Source organism: Colobus angolensis, unplaced genomic scaffold (genome assembly GCF_000951035.1).
Source record: "Colobus angolensis palliatus isolate OR3802 unplaced genomic scaffold, Cang.pa_1.0 Scaffold104, whole genome shotgun sequence".
NCBI classification, from domain to species: Eukaryota; Metazoa; Chordata; class Mammalia; order Primates; family Cercopithecidae; genus Colobus; species Colobus angolensis.
The window spans coordinates 8,007,785-8,025,011 of record NW_012111364.1 but is presented as its reverse complement, the minus strand read 5'-3'; the positions used below and the strand labels follow the sequence as shown (position 1 = coordinate 8,025,011).

The 17,227-nt window shown below is 38.0% G+C and overlaps 1 protein-coding gene across 3 annotated transcripts in view; it reads left to right on the top strand.

The window, feature by feature from the left end:
• The window catches only part of NXPH1 (neurexophilin 1), a 329,230-nt gene extending 312,527 nt beyond the window's left edge, over positions 1–16,703 (top strand). For all 3 annotated transcript variants that reach the window (XM_011943039.1, XM_011943048.1, XM_011943056.1), the window contains one exon: positions 14,747–16,703. In XM_011943039.1, the coding sequence (XP_011798429.1) occupies positions 14,747–15,508 (762 nt within the window). In that variant the 3' untranslated portion in view covers positions 15,509–16,703. The remainder of the gene's footprint in view (positions 1–14,746) is intronic.
• The last annotated feature ends 524 nt before the right edge of the window (positions 16,704–17,227 follow it).

Below are 17,227 nucleotides of genomic sequence, written 5' to 3'. Positions count from 1 at the left end.
CCCAGTACCTCAGTTCAAAATGCAGAAATCACCGGTCTTCTGTGTCCTTCGCGCTGGGAGTTGGAGACTGGAGCTGTTCCTATTCGGCCATCTTCTGTACTTTCAATTATGTGGTCAATTCTAGAATAAGTGTGATGTGGTGCTAAGAAGAAGGTGTATTCTGTTGATTTGGGGTGGAGAGTTCTGTAAATGCCTATTAGGTCCTCTTCGTCCAGAGCTGAGTTCAAGTCCTGAATATCGTTGTTAATTTTCTGTCTCCTTGATCTGTCTAATATTGATAGTGTGGTGTTAAAGTCTCTCACATTTGTGTGGAAGTCTAAGTCTCTTTGTAGGTTTCTAAGAATTTGCTTTATGAATCTGGGTGCTCCTGTATTGGCTGCATATATATTTAGGATGTTTAGCTCTTCTTGTTGCATTGATCCCTTTACTATTATATAATGCCCTTCTTTGTCTTTTTTGGTCTTTGTTTGTTTAAAGTCTGTTTTCTCAGAGACTAGGATTGCAACCCCTACCTTTTTCTTTTTGCTTTCCATTTTCTTGGTAAATATTCCTCTATCCCTTTATTTTGAGCCCATGTGTGTCTTTGCGTGTCAGATGGGTCTCCTGAGTACAGCAGACTGATAAGTCTTGACTCTTTCCAATTTACCAGTCTGTGTCTTTTAATTGGGGCATTTAGCCCATTTACATTTAAAGTTAGTATTGTTATGTATGAATTTGATCATGTCATTATGATGCTAGCTGGTTATTTTGCCCATTAGTTGGTGCAGTTTCTTCATAGTGTCAATGGCCTTTACAATATGGTATGTTTTCGCAATGGCTGTTACTGGTTTTTCCTTTCCATATTTAGTGCTTCCTTCAGGAACTCTTGTAAGGCAGGCCTGGTGGTGACAAAATCTCTCAGCATTTGCTTGTCTGTAAAGGATTTTTATTTCTCCTTCACTTATGAAGCTTAGTTTGGCTGGATATGAAATTCTGGGTTGAAAATTCTTTTCTTTAAGAATGTTAAATATTGACCCCCTCAGTCTCTTGTGGCTTGCAGGGTTTCTGCAGAGAGATCCACTGTTAGTCTGATGGGCTTCCCTTTGTGGGTAACCAGACCTTTCTCTCTGGCTGCCCTTAACATTTTTTCCTTCATTTCAATCTTGGTAAATCTGACAATTATGTGTCTTGGGGTTGCTCTTCTTGAGGATTACCTTTGTGGCGTTCTCTGTATTTCGTGGATTTGAATGTTGACCTGTCTTGCTAGGTTGGGGAAGTTCTTCTGGATAATATCCTGAAGAGTGTTTTCCAACTTGGTTTCATTCTCCCTGTCACTTTCAGGTACACCAATCAAAGGTAGGTTTGTTTTTTTCACATGTTCCCATATTTCTTGGAGGCTTTGTTCATTCATTTTCATTCTTTATTCTCTAGTCTTGTCTTCATACTTTATTTCATTAAGTTGATCTTCAATCTCTGATATCCTTTCTTCCACTTGATTGAGTTGGCTACTGATACTTGTGTATGTTTCACGAAGTTCTTGTGCTGTGTTTTTCAGCTCCATCAGGTCATTTATGTTCTTCTCTAAACTGGTTATTCTAGTTAGCAATTCATCCAACCTTTTTTCAAGGTTCTTAGCTTCCTTGCATTGAGTTACAACATGCTCCTTTAACTTGGGGGAGTTTATTTTTACCCACCTTCTGAAGTCTACTTCTGTCCATTTGTCAAACTCATTCTCCATCCAGTTTTGTTCCCTTGCTGGCGAGGAATTGTCATGCTTTGGAGGAGAAGAGGCATTCTGGATTTTGGAATTTCAGGCTTTTGCACTGGTTTTTCCTCATCTTTGTGGATTTATCTACCTTTGGTCTTTGATGTCAATGACCTTCAGATGGGGTTTCTGTGTGGATGTCCTTTTTGTTGAGGTCGATGCTATTCCTTTCTGTTAGTTTTCCTTCTAACAGTCAGGCCCCTCTGCTGCATGTCTGCTGGAGTTTGCTGGAGGTCCACTCCAGACCCTGTTTGCCTGGGTATCACCAGTGGATGCTGCAGAACAGCAAAGGTTGCTGCCTGTTCCTTCCTCTGGAAGCTTTGTTCCAGAGGGACACCTGCCAGATGCCAGCTGGAGCTCTCCTGTATGAGGTGTCTGTCAACCCCTGCTGGGGGGTATCTCCCAGTCAGGAGGTACAGGAGTGAGGGACCCACTTGAGGAGGCAGTCTGTCCCTTAGCAGAGCTCGAGCGCTATGCTGGGAGATCCACTGCCCTCTTCAGAGCCAGCAGGCAGGAACATTTAAGTCTGTCGAAGCTGTGCCCACAGCCACCACTTCCCTCAGGTGCTCTGTCTCAAAGTCTGTCAAAGCTGTGCCCACAGCCACCACTTCCCTCAGGTGCTCTGTCTCAGGAAGATGGGAGTTTTATCTATAAGCCCCTGACTGGGGCTGTTGCCTTTCTTTCAGAGATGCCCTGCCCAGAGAGAAGGAATCTAGAGAGGCACATTGGCTACAGTGGCTTTGCTGAGCTGTGGTGGGCTTCAACCAGTCCGAACTTCCCAGCAGCTTTGTTTACGCTGTGAGGGGAAAGTCGCCTACTCAAGCCTCAGTAATGGTGGATGCCCCTCTTCCCACCAAGCTCAAGCATCCCAGGTAGACTTCAGACTGCTGTGCTGGCAGCGAGAATTTCAAGCCAGTGGATCATAGCTCGTTGGGCTTCTTTGGGGGTGGGATCCACTGAGCAAGACCACTTGGGTCCCTGGCTTCATCCCCCTTTCCAGGTGAGTGAACGGTTTCATCTCACTGGAGTTCCAGGCGCCAGTGGCATATGAAAAAAACTCCTGCAGCTAGCTCTTTCTCTGCCCAAATGGCTACCTAGTTCTTTGCTTGAAATCCAGGGCCCTGGTGGTGTAGGCACCCAAGGGAATCTCCTGGTCTGCGGATTGCAAAGACTATGGGAAAAATGTAGAGTGCACCATCCTTCAAGGCACATTCTCTCACAGCTTCCTTTGGCTAGGGGAGTTCCCCAACCCCTGGTGCTTCCTGGGTGAGGCAACACCTTGTCCTGCTTCTGATTGCCTTCCATGGGCTGCACACACTGTCTTAACCATTCCCAATGAGATGATCTGGGCACCTCAGCTGGAAATGCAGAAGTCATCTGCCTTTTGCATTGATCTCGCCTGCGAGCTGCAGGCTGGAGCTGTTCCTGTTTGATCATCTTGCCAGCCACCTATTTTTCTCTTTTTTCTTTCTTTAAAATAACCTTAGCATACTGTACCTTTTTTCTTTATAAAAGTTTTTGATTATTGTATAATAACACTTAGGTTAAAACACAAACACACTATAAAGCTGTACAAAATATTTTCTTTCTTTCCATCCTTATTCTCTAAACTTTTTCTATTTTTAAAATTTTTATTTTTTATTTTTTGCTTTTTAAACATTTTTGTTAAAAAGGAAGACACAAGCACACATATTAGCCTAGGTCTACACAGGGTCAGCATGATCAAGACATCATTAGGTGATAGAAGTTTTTCAGCTCCATTATAATCTCATGGAACCACCATTGTATATACAGTCCATCTTTGTCTGAACATCAACAGGCAGTGTGAGACTGTACCTCTAAAGATGACCACAGAGTTGTCAGAATTATGCTAATTCCCACTTCAGTTTGTTTGGACTATTTGAGCTGATGTAATGTTTCCAGTCAGAAGACAAGAATAGAATAGCAGTGCACATTCTGAAAGCCTTATTTTCCTTTCTCCTTGAGGGTTTCATAACCTAACTTGGCATAATAGATCTCATATGTTGTGCTCAAACTGCATATAATGCTATATTTATGCCTTATATTTGTAGCCCCTATATTTATACCTTAGTATAAAACAAATGAAGGAAATAAATGCATATCCTCTTCTCTGATTTTTACCCAGAATTATATAGGTAGCTTCACATTGTTTGGTTGGCAAGAAGAATAAATACAGGCATGTATTTATCCCCATGATATGCACTACATACAAATTTTTTAGTTTTGTCTTCACAAAAACCCAATGAGTTAGGTATTGTCTCAATGTTTTAATTGGATAAAATGTGGCTCTAAGGGGTAAACAATGATGAAGTAGCAGAATTTGCATTTAGATCTGTGATCTCTGAGTGCAAAGCCCATTCTGTTAGTTCCTATGTAATACAGGCTGGAGCCTACTGGCTTAAGAGAGAGCCATGAAGCTCCTTTTCTGCTTTTCCATTGTTAATGCAGCTCTACGGTGCCTGAAGTACTGCTCTGCATGAAGGAAATTACGTACCTTTTTGTTGCTTGTTTTTTTTCTCTTTAAATTTATTTATTTATTCTCAGCTTTATTGATATGTAATTGACCAATAAAATTGTGTATACTTAGTCTTATAATGTGATGTTTTGATTTATACATACACTGTGAAATGATTACCACAACCAAGCTAATTAAAATATCCATTACCTCACATAGTTACCATTTTTGTGTGTGTATATAGTGAGAACTTTGCTACTCTCTTAGGAAATTTCAAGTATAGAATACATTGTTAAAACTGTAGTCACCATGTTGTACATTAGAACTCTAGAACTTACTCATCATATAATCAAATGTTGATATCCTTTAATCAACATCTTTCAATTTCCTCCATTCCCCAGCCTCTGGCAAATACCAGTCTACTCTGTTTCTGAGTTCCAGTTATTTGGATTCCATATACAAGTGAGATCATGCAGTATTTGTTTCTGTTATCTGGCTTATTTTACTTAGCACAGTGTCTTCTGCGTTCATCCATGTTGCCACAAAAAGAAAGAAGGATTTCCTTCTTTCTCAAGGCTGAATAATTTTCTCATCCATTATACATATTTCTTATTCATTATATAGCTCATATCTTCTTTTTCCATTCATCCCTTGATGGACACTTAGGTCCCTCTCTTGGCAATTGTGAATAATGCTGCAATGAACATAAAATGCAGATTTTTTGAGACCCTGATTTCATTTTCTTTGGATATCAACTCAGAAGTGGGATTGCTGAATCAAATGGTAGTTCTATTTGTAGTTTTTTGAGGAATCTCCATATTGTTTTCCATAATTTGTCTACCATCTTATAATCCCATCCACAGTGTACAACTGTTCTCCTTCTGCACATCGTCATCAGCACTGATTATTGTTTGACCTTTTCATAATAGTTATGCTGACAGGTGTGAGGTGATATATCACCGTTGTTTTGATTTACAGGAAGGAATGTATTTTTGATGTATTTAAACACTAACTTCTTTCCTCTGGCTTATGTAAAATGCAGGCACTTTGGGTATTATCAATAAAATAAAGGCTCTAAATTTGTAAGAAAGGAATCTCTGAGTGCAATGTGTCCCCCTAAAATATTGATTGTTAATTAACATTCACTATTAAAATAGATGTAACTAAGAATATGAACCATACAGGAAATTTATTAAGTGCTTACTCTATGCTAGAGTGTATCTTTTGCCAAGATACACATGGCATAAAATAGAAAGAACGTCCCTCAAAGATTCTTAAGACTATAGTCTTGGGAAACTAAACTCTTGAGATAATTGTATGAAAAAGAGTCTAACACATCTATAAATAGCTGCCTACCTTTCTCTAAACTAGTTAAGAAAGGGTCTAGTGAAAACATGGGCACCATGTAATCCACCTTATAAGATTCAGAGTGCCTGAGATAGAGAACATTCTAAAATTTTTGCAGAGAGAAAAATAAAGCAAAACAAATTAAAAGATGAAGGAATACTATATCCATGTAAGTCTATGGTCAGTAAAGACACTGTTGGGTATGGACAACTCATTTTATCCTATATGAACTTCTTTTAAAGTAATCATACAAATATATACACCCAGAAAAATGAAAATTCAACAAGAGAGAGAGGTGTGGGATATCTGAAACAGCAATGAACAAAGAAAACAATGGAATCAAGGCTAAAATAGTAATTGTGTAACCTGGCTATGAAACAATGTAATAATTAAGGATCTATCACACAAAACATATATAAAATGTAAAAATATGGCATTTTCATAATATAGAATTCTATCTATACTTAAGTTTAAAGTAAAGGTGATGTGTATTGTAGAATGTTTAGTTAATAAAATACAGGTCATATATCTGAATATGCTAACAGAGATGTTTCTCTAAGATGTTTTGTTAATTGCAAAATATGATACCATGTATGTAGATATTTATATATGAAAAAGAATGAAAATAGAAACAATATATACCAAAATTTGAACAGGTTTTACCTTTGTGGGGGGGGGGTGGGACTGCAAGGGAGCAGGGGTTGATGATGAAGAAAATATTTTACATTTTATTTTATAAAATTCCTATAAGGTTTAATGCTTTAATAAGCATAAATTAAATTTATTTTATGTAAATATTTTAAAATAAAATAAAATATTTTATGTAAAGTAAAATTTCATTATCAAAATGACTTTTAAAAATAAAGGATATATGCTGTGGAATAGGAAGAAGTAACTTACCAGTAGTTATCTTGGAAAAACGCTATTTGAGTTTCCATATCTCTTCAGTAAGCTGAAGACTTCGGTATTGACCTCAGAGTTAGTGAGTGTGTGCGTGTGTGTGTGTGGTTTAAATGTAATGCAATGCCATATGTAAAGTGCTAATTACAATGTCAGGGATACAGTGTGCCCTTAACCAAGAGTAGTCAATATTATGCAACATGTATTCAACATAGGTAGCCATAAACCACTAAAATGAAGTTGTAATTATAGAGCAATGCTAGTTTGTTGGTTACTTATTCACTGATGAGCAATGCTGCTGAAGCAATAGTTTTTTTTTAAATATTTTTGTTTGTGTTCATACATTTGGTGAAATAAACATAAAAATTTCAAAGCAATCTTGAGATTATTTATATTGAATACTAATAGATCAACAGTAAAATATGCAGGTTGGTAAAAGTTAAAACATCTCATTTCTCATTTATAAAAAGAGGTATACAAATGTTTGGAGACACTTCTAGTTGAAGATTGTTTATATAAGGAAGTAAACATTTTGTCACATAAGGCCAGAATAGTTGAAGTGGGAGTGAAGTCGAGAAGTGGTTTTTCTCCCTCAAATGGTGTCTTTCAACAATGTTTTAAAAGATAACATATTAACATTATTACTATAAACCTGTTATGAGATGATATTAGAACAAGCAGTGTGTAATTATGGTCCCAAGACATGTAGAGGAGGTGCTAGAGCAAAGTGTGGCAACTCCTTTTTTTTTTTTTTTTTTTTTTTTTTTTGAGACAGAGTCTCGCTCTGTGGCCCAGGCTGGAGTGCAGTGGCACGATCTCGCCTCACTGCAAGCTCCGCCTCCCGGGTTCACGCCATTCTCCTGCCTCAGCCTCCCAAGTAGCTGGGACTACAGGCACCCGCTACCACGCCCCGCCAATTTTTTTTTTGCATTTTCAGTAGAGATGGGGTTTCACTGTGTTAGCCAGGATGGTCTTGATCTCCTGACCTCGTGATCTGCCCGCCCTGGCCTCCCAAAGTGCTGGGATTACAGGCGTGAGCCACCGCGCCCGGCCAGTGTGGCAACTCTTCATGTGCTCACACTTCCACCATCCGATGGTAGTTTTTTTGCTCTAGCCCCAAACTCAGGTTCTGTCCCAGGTATGCTCTTTTGATATTAGATCTAAACTTGGTCTTTGTTTAAGGCCTGAAGAAAATGACCCTTGTCTTTGCTCCTATTTTTATTTAGTCTCAAAAGAATCATACATTTTGAAATGCATACACTTATATTAAGAATCTTTATGTCTCAATGTTCCTAAAACAATGAGACACATAAAATTTGTGCAAATGGTATCATTGAACTAGAGAGCAAGCTCCCTTGGAATGGGCATTGGCCACTTTTGACAGGGAAAATTATACTCAGGAAGTATATTTGGTGTTTTCATTATAATATAAAAAATGTTTTTAGAAAAAGTTTCACATGCTTTGTCTTTTTGAAATTGGGTTAATTAGAAGTTGTCAGGGTTTTTTGTTTGTTTTTTTTGTAATCATCTTTATGCCATAGTCCTTACCACTTCTGATGATCAACTTGGTTCCTCTTCTGCCTGTCCTCAAAGTGCTAACATTTTTATTTTTATTTTATTTTTTATTATACTTTAAGTTCTAGGGTACATGTGCATAACGTGCAGGTTTGTTACATATGTATACTTGTGCAATGTTGGTGTGCTGCACCCATCAACTCGTCAGCACCCATCAATTCATCATTTATATCAGGTATAACTCCCCAATGCAATCCCTCCCCCCTCCCCCCTCCCAGTGCTAACATTTTTAAAGGTATTCTTAGCATACTTCTTTATTACCACACGTTACTTGCACAATACCATCTACTCATAATACAAAATCAACATCCCTCTCATGTCTCCAGACCTTCAGATCCTTGTTCCCAATTTCCTAGTGGATGGCATCACCAGAATGACTTCCCACAGGCACTTCAACTCCTAATATTTCTATGAGATTTAATTTTATTTTCCAGCCAACTTGTTACTACTGTTTTCCTTACAGATGCAAGCAAACTTTCTCAACCTTTTCATGTTTTTCTTTAGCCAAGAATCATCAAGCTGAATTAATCCTACTTCTGAATTATCTCTTAGATCCATCATTTCTTCCTCTTTTTCTCTGCGACTTCTTTGGTTCAGGTTCACTTCTTTTTCAAATGAAGGATTGACAATTAGTTATTTAACTAGTCTCCCTTCCTTCAAGGTCTCTCTCTGGCACCCTTCAATGTCTACTTAGCGATTCTTCTAGAGCCAGGATGACCTACTGAAAAACAAAACAAAATGAAATGTAGTGACTCCCTATTTCCTGTAAGATTAAGTTTAAATGCCTTAGCAGCACTTACAATTTGGCCCTAACCTACCTTCTACACCTTTTTGGCAAGCTCTTCTAGTTCTCCTCTGAAGTAATGCTCCCTAGGGTTCAGCAGTAAGAAGCTATTTTCTTTTTTTCCACTTTCTTTATTGACAGGTGAAAATTGTATATAATTATGGTGTACAGTATAAGGCTATGAGATATGTATACATAGTGGAATGGCTAAATCAAGCTATTTACCATATGCATTATCTCACATACTTATTTTTTGTGTGTGGTGAGAATGCTTAAAATCTACTCTTTTAGCATGGTATCACTTATATGTGAAGTGTAAAAAAGTTGAACTCATAAAAACAGAGTAAAATGTGAATACCAGAGACTGGGGGTGGGGTTGGGTGGAGTAGAGAGATGTTTGTGTGTGAATATAAAATTTTAGTTAGAAAATAACAAGTTATTTTTCGTTCTTACATTTGACGTGTCCTTTCTCTGCTCTGTGCTTTTGCACTGTCTGCTTCCCCCCGCCCCACCCCCCGCCCGCGAGACAGAGTCTTGCTCTGTTGCCAGGCTGGAGTGCAGTGGCGCAATCTCGGCTCACTGCAACTTCTGTTTCCCGGATTCAAGCGATTCTCCTGCCTCTGCCTCCCTGGTAGCTGGGACTATAGGTGCGTGCCACCACGCCCAGCTAATTTTTTTTTGTATTTTTAGTAGAGACGGGTTTCACTATGTTGGCCAGGATGATCTCGATCTCTTGACCTCTTGATCCGCCTGCCTCTGCCTCTCAGAGTGCTGGGATTACAGGCGTGAGCTACCATCCCGGCCCTGTTCTTTATTCTTGGAAGAACTCCTCTGGCCCATGCACTAGCTGTTCGACTACCAAGCCTCTTTTATCTGCTACATCTAAGGATCATCTCTTTTGTTATACCTTCTCTACCTTTCAACTTTGACGATGACTGCCGGAATGTTACACATAGTGCTGGTCGCATCACACTGTGATGGCTTAATTGATGCCTCCAGTAGACTATAAACTTCTTGAGAGCCAGGACCATGTGCCATTTATGTTTACATTTCTTTATTCCACTCAATATTCATGTGGTCTCACTATACAGCTATTTTGTAAATAAGACAAAAGACATTGGAGTTGTTAGTATTGAACAGCTCTGGGGACTTTGCTAAGGAACCTTCCTGGTTTTTCCAGATTTACATTCTCTTTTAGACATTGCCCTATTCCCTTCCCAATCTAAGTAAAAAGCAAGGACTGAGGGAATAAGAATATTTAAGACAGTGTTAATGATGATTACAGCTGAAACCTGTTTTGATTCTTTACCCACACTGAGATGTTCCAGAGAGGCTTCCTGACAGCACCACTTGAAGTCATTCCCATTATATCACTGAAGGCAAATAATTCATTGCATTTGGAAGCTAAGCTATTTAATAGCTAAATTTATGCTCATCCTTTGTTAACTTGAGTTCAACCACTTACTTTGCTTGCCATATTTTTTAGATAGTCACAGCAGCACTTTCAAAAATATATGCTTGCTTTCTTTCCTTTTCAGCATTTCATGTTTGTTTAGAGTTCAATATATATCGATGCCATCCTTAATATAAATTTAAAAAAATATTTTATTGTGGTATAAGCACTTAATGTGAGTTCTACCCTCTTAAAATTTTAAACTGTAAAATACAGTACTGGCTATAAGTACAATGTTGTACAGCAGATCTCTAGAATTTATTTCAACCTGATTAAAACTTTATGCTCATTTTCTCTCCATTTTCTTCTCCCTGCTTTCCCCAACAGCATGCTTTGTTTTGAATTGTTTGCTTTAAGTTTGTGGTTATATTGAAGGGAGATTTTCTTTCAAGAATGCTTTATGCTTTTAAATCCAATTACAAATTAATAATTTACATAAAATATTATGTAGTGAGATTCAGAGGTAAAAATATCTGGTAACAACAGCTAGGGCTACTAATATTGAACAGTGTTCCAGGTACTGTCCTTAGTAATTTAAATGGAGTGCCCTATTTAATCCTCATAACAGCCCTGTGAAGAAGATTGATATTATTCTTCTATCCCCTAGAAGAGAGAAACAGTGAAACTTAAACAAGTTAAGTAACTTGCCCACATCACACAGCTGTTAAAAGATCAGAGCCTGGACTGGGATTCGGGCAGTCTGACTCCAGAGTGCATGCTCATAATTACTACAGCTGTGGATAACATAATTTAGAACTAAACATTTTCTATTCTACCTGAAAATCAAAGGTTTGTTTGCCTGTCAGAGGAGTCTTAGCATCTTTTTGAATAGATTGATTCTTCCTTCTTGAAACCATATTCACTACTTCCACATGTTTTCCTTTCATTCCCCCTATGCTACTGGTAAATTGAACTGTAAATCCCTCTTCTCCTCCTTCTTTGGGATCATTTCATTACTGTTTCATTAGCCAGTGCATCATGAAAGCATCTCAGTATAGCCCTGTGCTTATGCTGAGATGTAAGTACTAAGTCACTGCTAAATGCATGCCTTTATTTATTCTTTTTGCTACACAAACAATGGGAAACTGTCTATATAATTCCCGGCAAAAACAAGAGAAGAGGATACACATGTATTTGTTTTATACTGAGGCATAAATGTGGGAACTGTGATAAGGGCAATGCTTATGTGACTAGGCAAGTGCAGATTCAGATGTTTAATCAATTAGATTTTAATAAAACACACTCTCCCAAATCCAAAGGTATGTATTATTTTTACTGATTAATGTTAGTTTTAAATTTTACATTATAGCTACTCTGTGTTATAGAAAAATAGTATCTTTTGAAATGCAATACCTTCAGAAAATTAGTGGGAAAGCTGTAGTTGTTTTTATTAGCTTTATAATTGTAATGAAAAATACTAACTCTGGAACTGCTAGGGATTATACTTTTGATGTGAGAGTATTTTTTTCCTTAATGCAATGGCTTTATTGTCAGGATAGATTGGAAATTTAATGCTTTCTCCTTAAGAAAACTTATATATTCCTATACATAATCCTCTTCTCTCAAGGAATATTTTTCCTCTCAACTTTATCCTATTGGAAATTAATATTTAATTCTTATTAAAAATTACTTGTGCTAAAGCAACCATTTTGCTGTTATTAGTCTTTTTTACTGTTTGAATGTGGTCCATTTCTGGGATAATATTTTGGTATGAAGAAAATCTGTAAACAGGAAAGAGTTTGGGTACATAGGGGAAAGAAGAGATACCAAAGCAAGGGTTGAGCAAAAGTGAAGGGGAAGTACTTAAAACTAATAAAACGTTGGCAGCAAAGATAACCTTCTCTCAATTTCCTATATTTTCCTCAAGACTAGTAGTGGCCATCTGATAGCCATATTTGACTCCACATCAGGGTGTTTGCTCTTTGTGGGTAGCTGACACTTTAAAAAGACTGACTGCATACAGGAGTCTGGTCCGTGTTTCTCTTAGATGTGACCTTGCCCCCACAATAATCCAGAGTCTAATTCTCCATTGGTCAGTGTTATCTATTCTTCCTTCATCTCTGCACACAATGACCCTCTGCATCTTTCCGTGAAGCCATTACCATTGCCTCGGAGATGACAGCAGATGCAACTGTACTCAAGCTAGCAGCCTGAAAGAGTTGACAGTTTTTTGGTTACCTACCCAAAGTTTCAGTTTTGACTTTTCAGGGTGCTGTCACGGGATATGAACGCATGATGAAGTTGCCTGTTATCTCAGATGCAATGAATTTTCGTGGAGACAAACTTTCAGGGTTTTTAAGCTCAGCATTATTAGGAAGATTACAGCTTCAGCTGGTATTCTTTCTGTGGCGAGAATAGTCCAACTACACTCACATTACCTCAATTTGAAGAGGGCAAAGAGGAGACTACTTCCTGGCTTGAAAAGAAGGATTACAAGATCTAAGAGCTTTTGTTCTGGTTTAGATGACCAAGGTTCTCTGCATCCATGTCCCTGGGGGAGCCCGTTCCCCCCCACCCCCCATCCCCCGCCACACTCACATTCCAAGCACTTGGCTGTGTAATCCTGGGAAAAACTTCTCCCAGACAAGATCTCCATATGTATTATTTGGGTTCTTTCTCTAATTGTCTTCAAACATCAGCTTGGTATTCACAATAATAGCTACATTTATTGAGCCCTCTCCAAATGCTAGCCACTGTCCTAAAGGTTTTACCTGTTTTAACTCATTCAATCCTCACAAACTTATGAAGTAGATGTCATATTGCCTACATTTTCCAGAATCAGAAAACAGAGGCAGAGGGAAGTTAAGTAACTTGACCAAGAGCACACAGGTTGGCAGTGTCAGAGCTGGGAGGGAATTCCAGGGAGTCTGGCTCTAAAATTTATGGTCTTGCTCCCCAGAGATTGAGAACACATCCTTTCAGCAACAAATGGTTGACTAAAATGCTATTTTCAGGTCACATTTGTATCCTAACATGAGTCCCACACAGCTAAGTCTAGGGAAGTGTCTCTGGAACACAGCTATAATTCCTAATGGGCCTGAATTTTAAAAAGCTTTCCAGGAATGACCATTCATTTTAAGAACAGTTTGGAAGGAGAATGGAGGGTCCAATGAAGCTGCTGAGTAGTAACCAGGCTGGTATCTGAGACAAGACTCAGAACTTGTTCTCCAGCGGCATGGCAATATAAGTTTATTGTGAAATGTGGCTTTTTAATGGGTGTCTGGGGACTCCATTCAACAGCCGTACCTTAAAACAGCAAGTCCGCATATTGACTGGTTTACTGGTATTGGCTATTTTAGTTCCTGTGGGTCTTTAGTTCTGTTAGCTCCTGTCCTTGAATCTTCCACGTCAGGATAAGAAGTTACTGCTTTAACTATAGGCCAATGTGGTTATTGTGGTCACTGGTTCTTCTGTATCTCTGTGCAGTTTGAGATAAAATTCTTTCCTAAGAAATAATCTTGGAGTCCTAGGAGAACAGTGTCTGCATGTGACTCTCATAATCCACCCTGAAGTGACCTCTCAGTCACTGACCGCATGTTGTTGGTTTTTCTAGACTTGACAATTACTAAAAGTCACTTTTCTAGACCACATGATAAGCCCTGCAAGGTAAAAAATTGTCTTATTCAATATATTCCTTGCTTATTATAGGTGGTAGTAAACATTGTTTTGATCAGTTAAAATATACTAGAGTCCCTTTGCAAAAATAACTTTTCTAATATGACTATAATATGGATAACTAAATAGTCTAAAGGGTGTCAGTTGACATATGTCTGAGAATCACACAGTTTATATTTATTTCTTCTAAAAAATGGGATACATGTGCAGAATATGCAGGTTTGTTACCTAAGTATACATTTGCCATGGTGTTTTGCTTCACCTATTGACCCATTCTCTAAGTTGCCTCCCCTCACCTCTCCACCCTTCAACAGGCTCTGGAGTGTGCTGTCTTCCTCTCTGTGTCCAGAGAATCATACAGTTTTAAAGCTTAGGGTACTTTTGAAATAGAAAAAGAATGTAATGATTTATAAAATTTGATTTCAAAAGTTTGGATTTTTGTGCTAAGAAGTAATTAGTTTGGTTTATATTTGAATTCATTTTGCTTTATTCATGCTGGGTGGCCTTTTCTTCCATTAACCAATGGTTTTATATAATTTTTAGGTCATATTTAGTAGTTTTTCCACCCACATCTCCCCTCTTCCATTGTTATACAAAAATAGAAGTATTTTATCACATATTAATAAATATTGGCCAGATGCTGATGGTGCTTTTAAAATGTAATTATTTAATTCTGAGATTCTGGGAGAGGGGGCTTGAATCTGTGCTTTGGGTGTTCTTCTCAGATGCGGTGCTTTTAAAAAAAAAAGTGTAATTATTTAATTCTGAGACTCAGAGAAGGCTTGGATCTATGCATTCGTTGTTATTCTCAGATGCAGAGATGTAAATGCCATTTTTCTGTTCTGTTTTCAGGTCACATGTGCCAATTTAACGAACGGTGGAAAGTCAGAACTTCTGAAATCAGGAAGCAGCAAATCCACACTAAAGCATATATGGACAGAAAGCGGCAAAGACTTGTCTATCAGCCGACTCTTGTCACAGACTTTTCGTGGCAAAGAGAACGATACAGATTTGGACCTGAGATATGACACCCCAGAACCTTATTCTGAGCAAGACCTCTGGGACTGGCTGAGGAACTCCACAGACCTTCAAGAGCCTCGACCCAGGGCCAAGAGAAGGCCCATTGTTAAAACGGGCAAGTTTAAGAAAATGTTTGGATGGGGCGATTTTCATTCCAACATTAAAACAGTGAAGCTGAACCTGTTGATAACTGGGAAAATTGTAGATCACGGCAATGGAACATTTAGTGTTTATTTCAGGCATAATTCAACTGGTCAAGGGAATGTATCTGTCAGCTTGGTACCCCCTACAAAAATTGTGGAATTTGACTTGGCACAACAAACTGTGATTGATGCCAAAGATTCCAAGTCTTTCAATTGTCGCATTGAATATGAAAAGGTTGACAAGGCTACCAAGAACACACTCTGCAATTATGACCCTTCAAAAACCTGTTACCAGGAGCAGACCCAAAGTCATGTATCCTGGCTCTGCTCCAAGCCCTTTAAGGTGATCTGTATTTACATTTCCTTTTATAGTACAGATTATAAACTGGTACAGAAAGTGTGCCCTGACTACAACTACCACAGTGACACACCTTACTTCCCCTCGGGATGAAGGTGAACATGGGGGTGAGACTAAAGCCTGAGGAATTAAAGGTCATATGACAGGGCTGATACCTCAAAGAAGAAGGTCACATCTGTTGCCTGGAATGTGTCTACACTGCTGCTCTTGTCAACTGGCTGCAAATACACTAGTGGAAAACAATCTGATGTAATTTCTGCCCAGTCAGCTTCATCCCTCAGTATAATTGTAAATCATCACAGGTTTTGAAGTCACACCTGAAGACATGCTCTCACATATAGAGGTACACAAACACACTGTCATGCACATTTCAGCTTGCATCTATCGTGATTCCTGTTGAGAGGGCTTTCATTGTCTGACTCGTAATGGTTCAGGGATCAACTATCATCAAACAGAAGGATTAACTAGACGGAGAATGTTTCTAACACTTGCTGTTATGGAAATCTCTTTTAAAGTCTTGAGTACATGCTAATCAATAATCCCCACTCATGCATTCCTACTGCTTGGAGTAGCTGTACTGGTAAATACTACTGTAGGAGTATCTGCTTGTTAAAATGGAAAAATGTGTCTTTAGAGCTCAGTATTCTTTATTTTACAAACACAACAAAATGTAGTAACTTTTTTCCAGCATACGGTAGGCACATTCAAGGTGGTCCAAGATGGCTCTTTTTTTCTATGAAAGGGGCCTGTTCTCAGTAAAGATGAGCAAACATTTGGAATTTACATGTGGGCAGACATTGGTATAACAACTTTCATCACCAATCATTGGACTTTTGTGAAGCTGAGACCAGCTAAAGCTGCTTAAAATAAGTTCTGATCATTATATAAGAAGGGAAATGCCTGGCAGACACCATGTAAGTTATAAGTGTCTGTCTTATCTTTACTACACATATTGTAACAAATTCAATATCCTAGTCTTCATTTGTATGAATGGTTTGTATTGTACATAGTTTAACCAAGTGTTATTTGAGCTGCTTATTAATATTAACTTGTACTTGTCTCTCTGCTTGTTATTGGTTAAGAAAAAAGGATATGAGGAATTCATTTTATCAATGTAGCTGTGAACTCCATTAAAAAGACAAACTTAATGTACAGAGCATTTATTCAGATCAAGTATTGTTGAAAGCTATACATATACAACATTACAGTCTGTCTGTATTTAGATATTTTATTTCTGGACAAAATGAAATGTACATAAAAATAAAACACTTAAAGTTGAGTTTCAATATGTACTTGTGTAAGATGGTGATTTAAATGGTTCTGACAAGAAGAATGTGCTGGAATACGGTCATGGCTTTGTATCTCTAAATTTGTACAGAACTATCTAAACTGCTGTTAGTTGCCTAATCAAAACAACTTAAGAGTCTCAATCTGAAGCCTGGGGAATTTGTGGCATATAGAATCGCACACATTTTTGGTTTGCTGTCATGCTATTCAAGAATAACAAAAATCAATGAACATAAGGAGATAATTGAGGTCTCCTAAATTAATTATATGTAGTTGAATTATTTCCTGACCAGTCTTTATTTAGCAGAAGAAAAGAAGTGAAGGCATTCTTTTTGCTTTAAAAGAGTCAAGATGCCTGAAGATTGTGGCTGAATTTTCCTGATTATACTGTAATAACTCAACTCAACTGAAGAAATTGTGATAACATTGGAGGGCTTCAATGCTCAATTTACCTATAGCAGATTGGATATATATGTATATATATAGCATTGTTTATGGACATTAACTTTATTTTAAAAAATAATT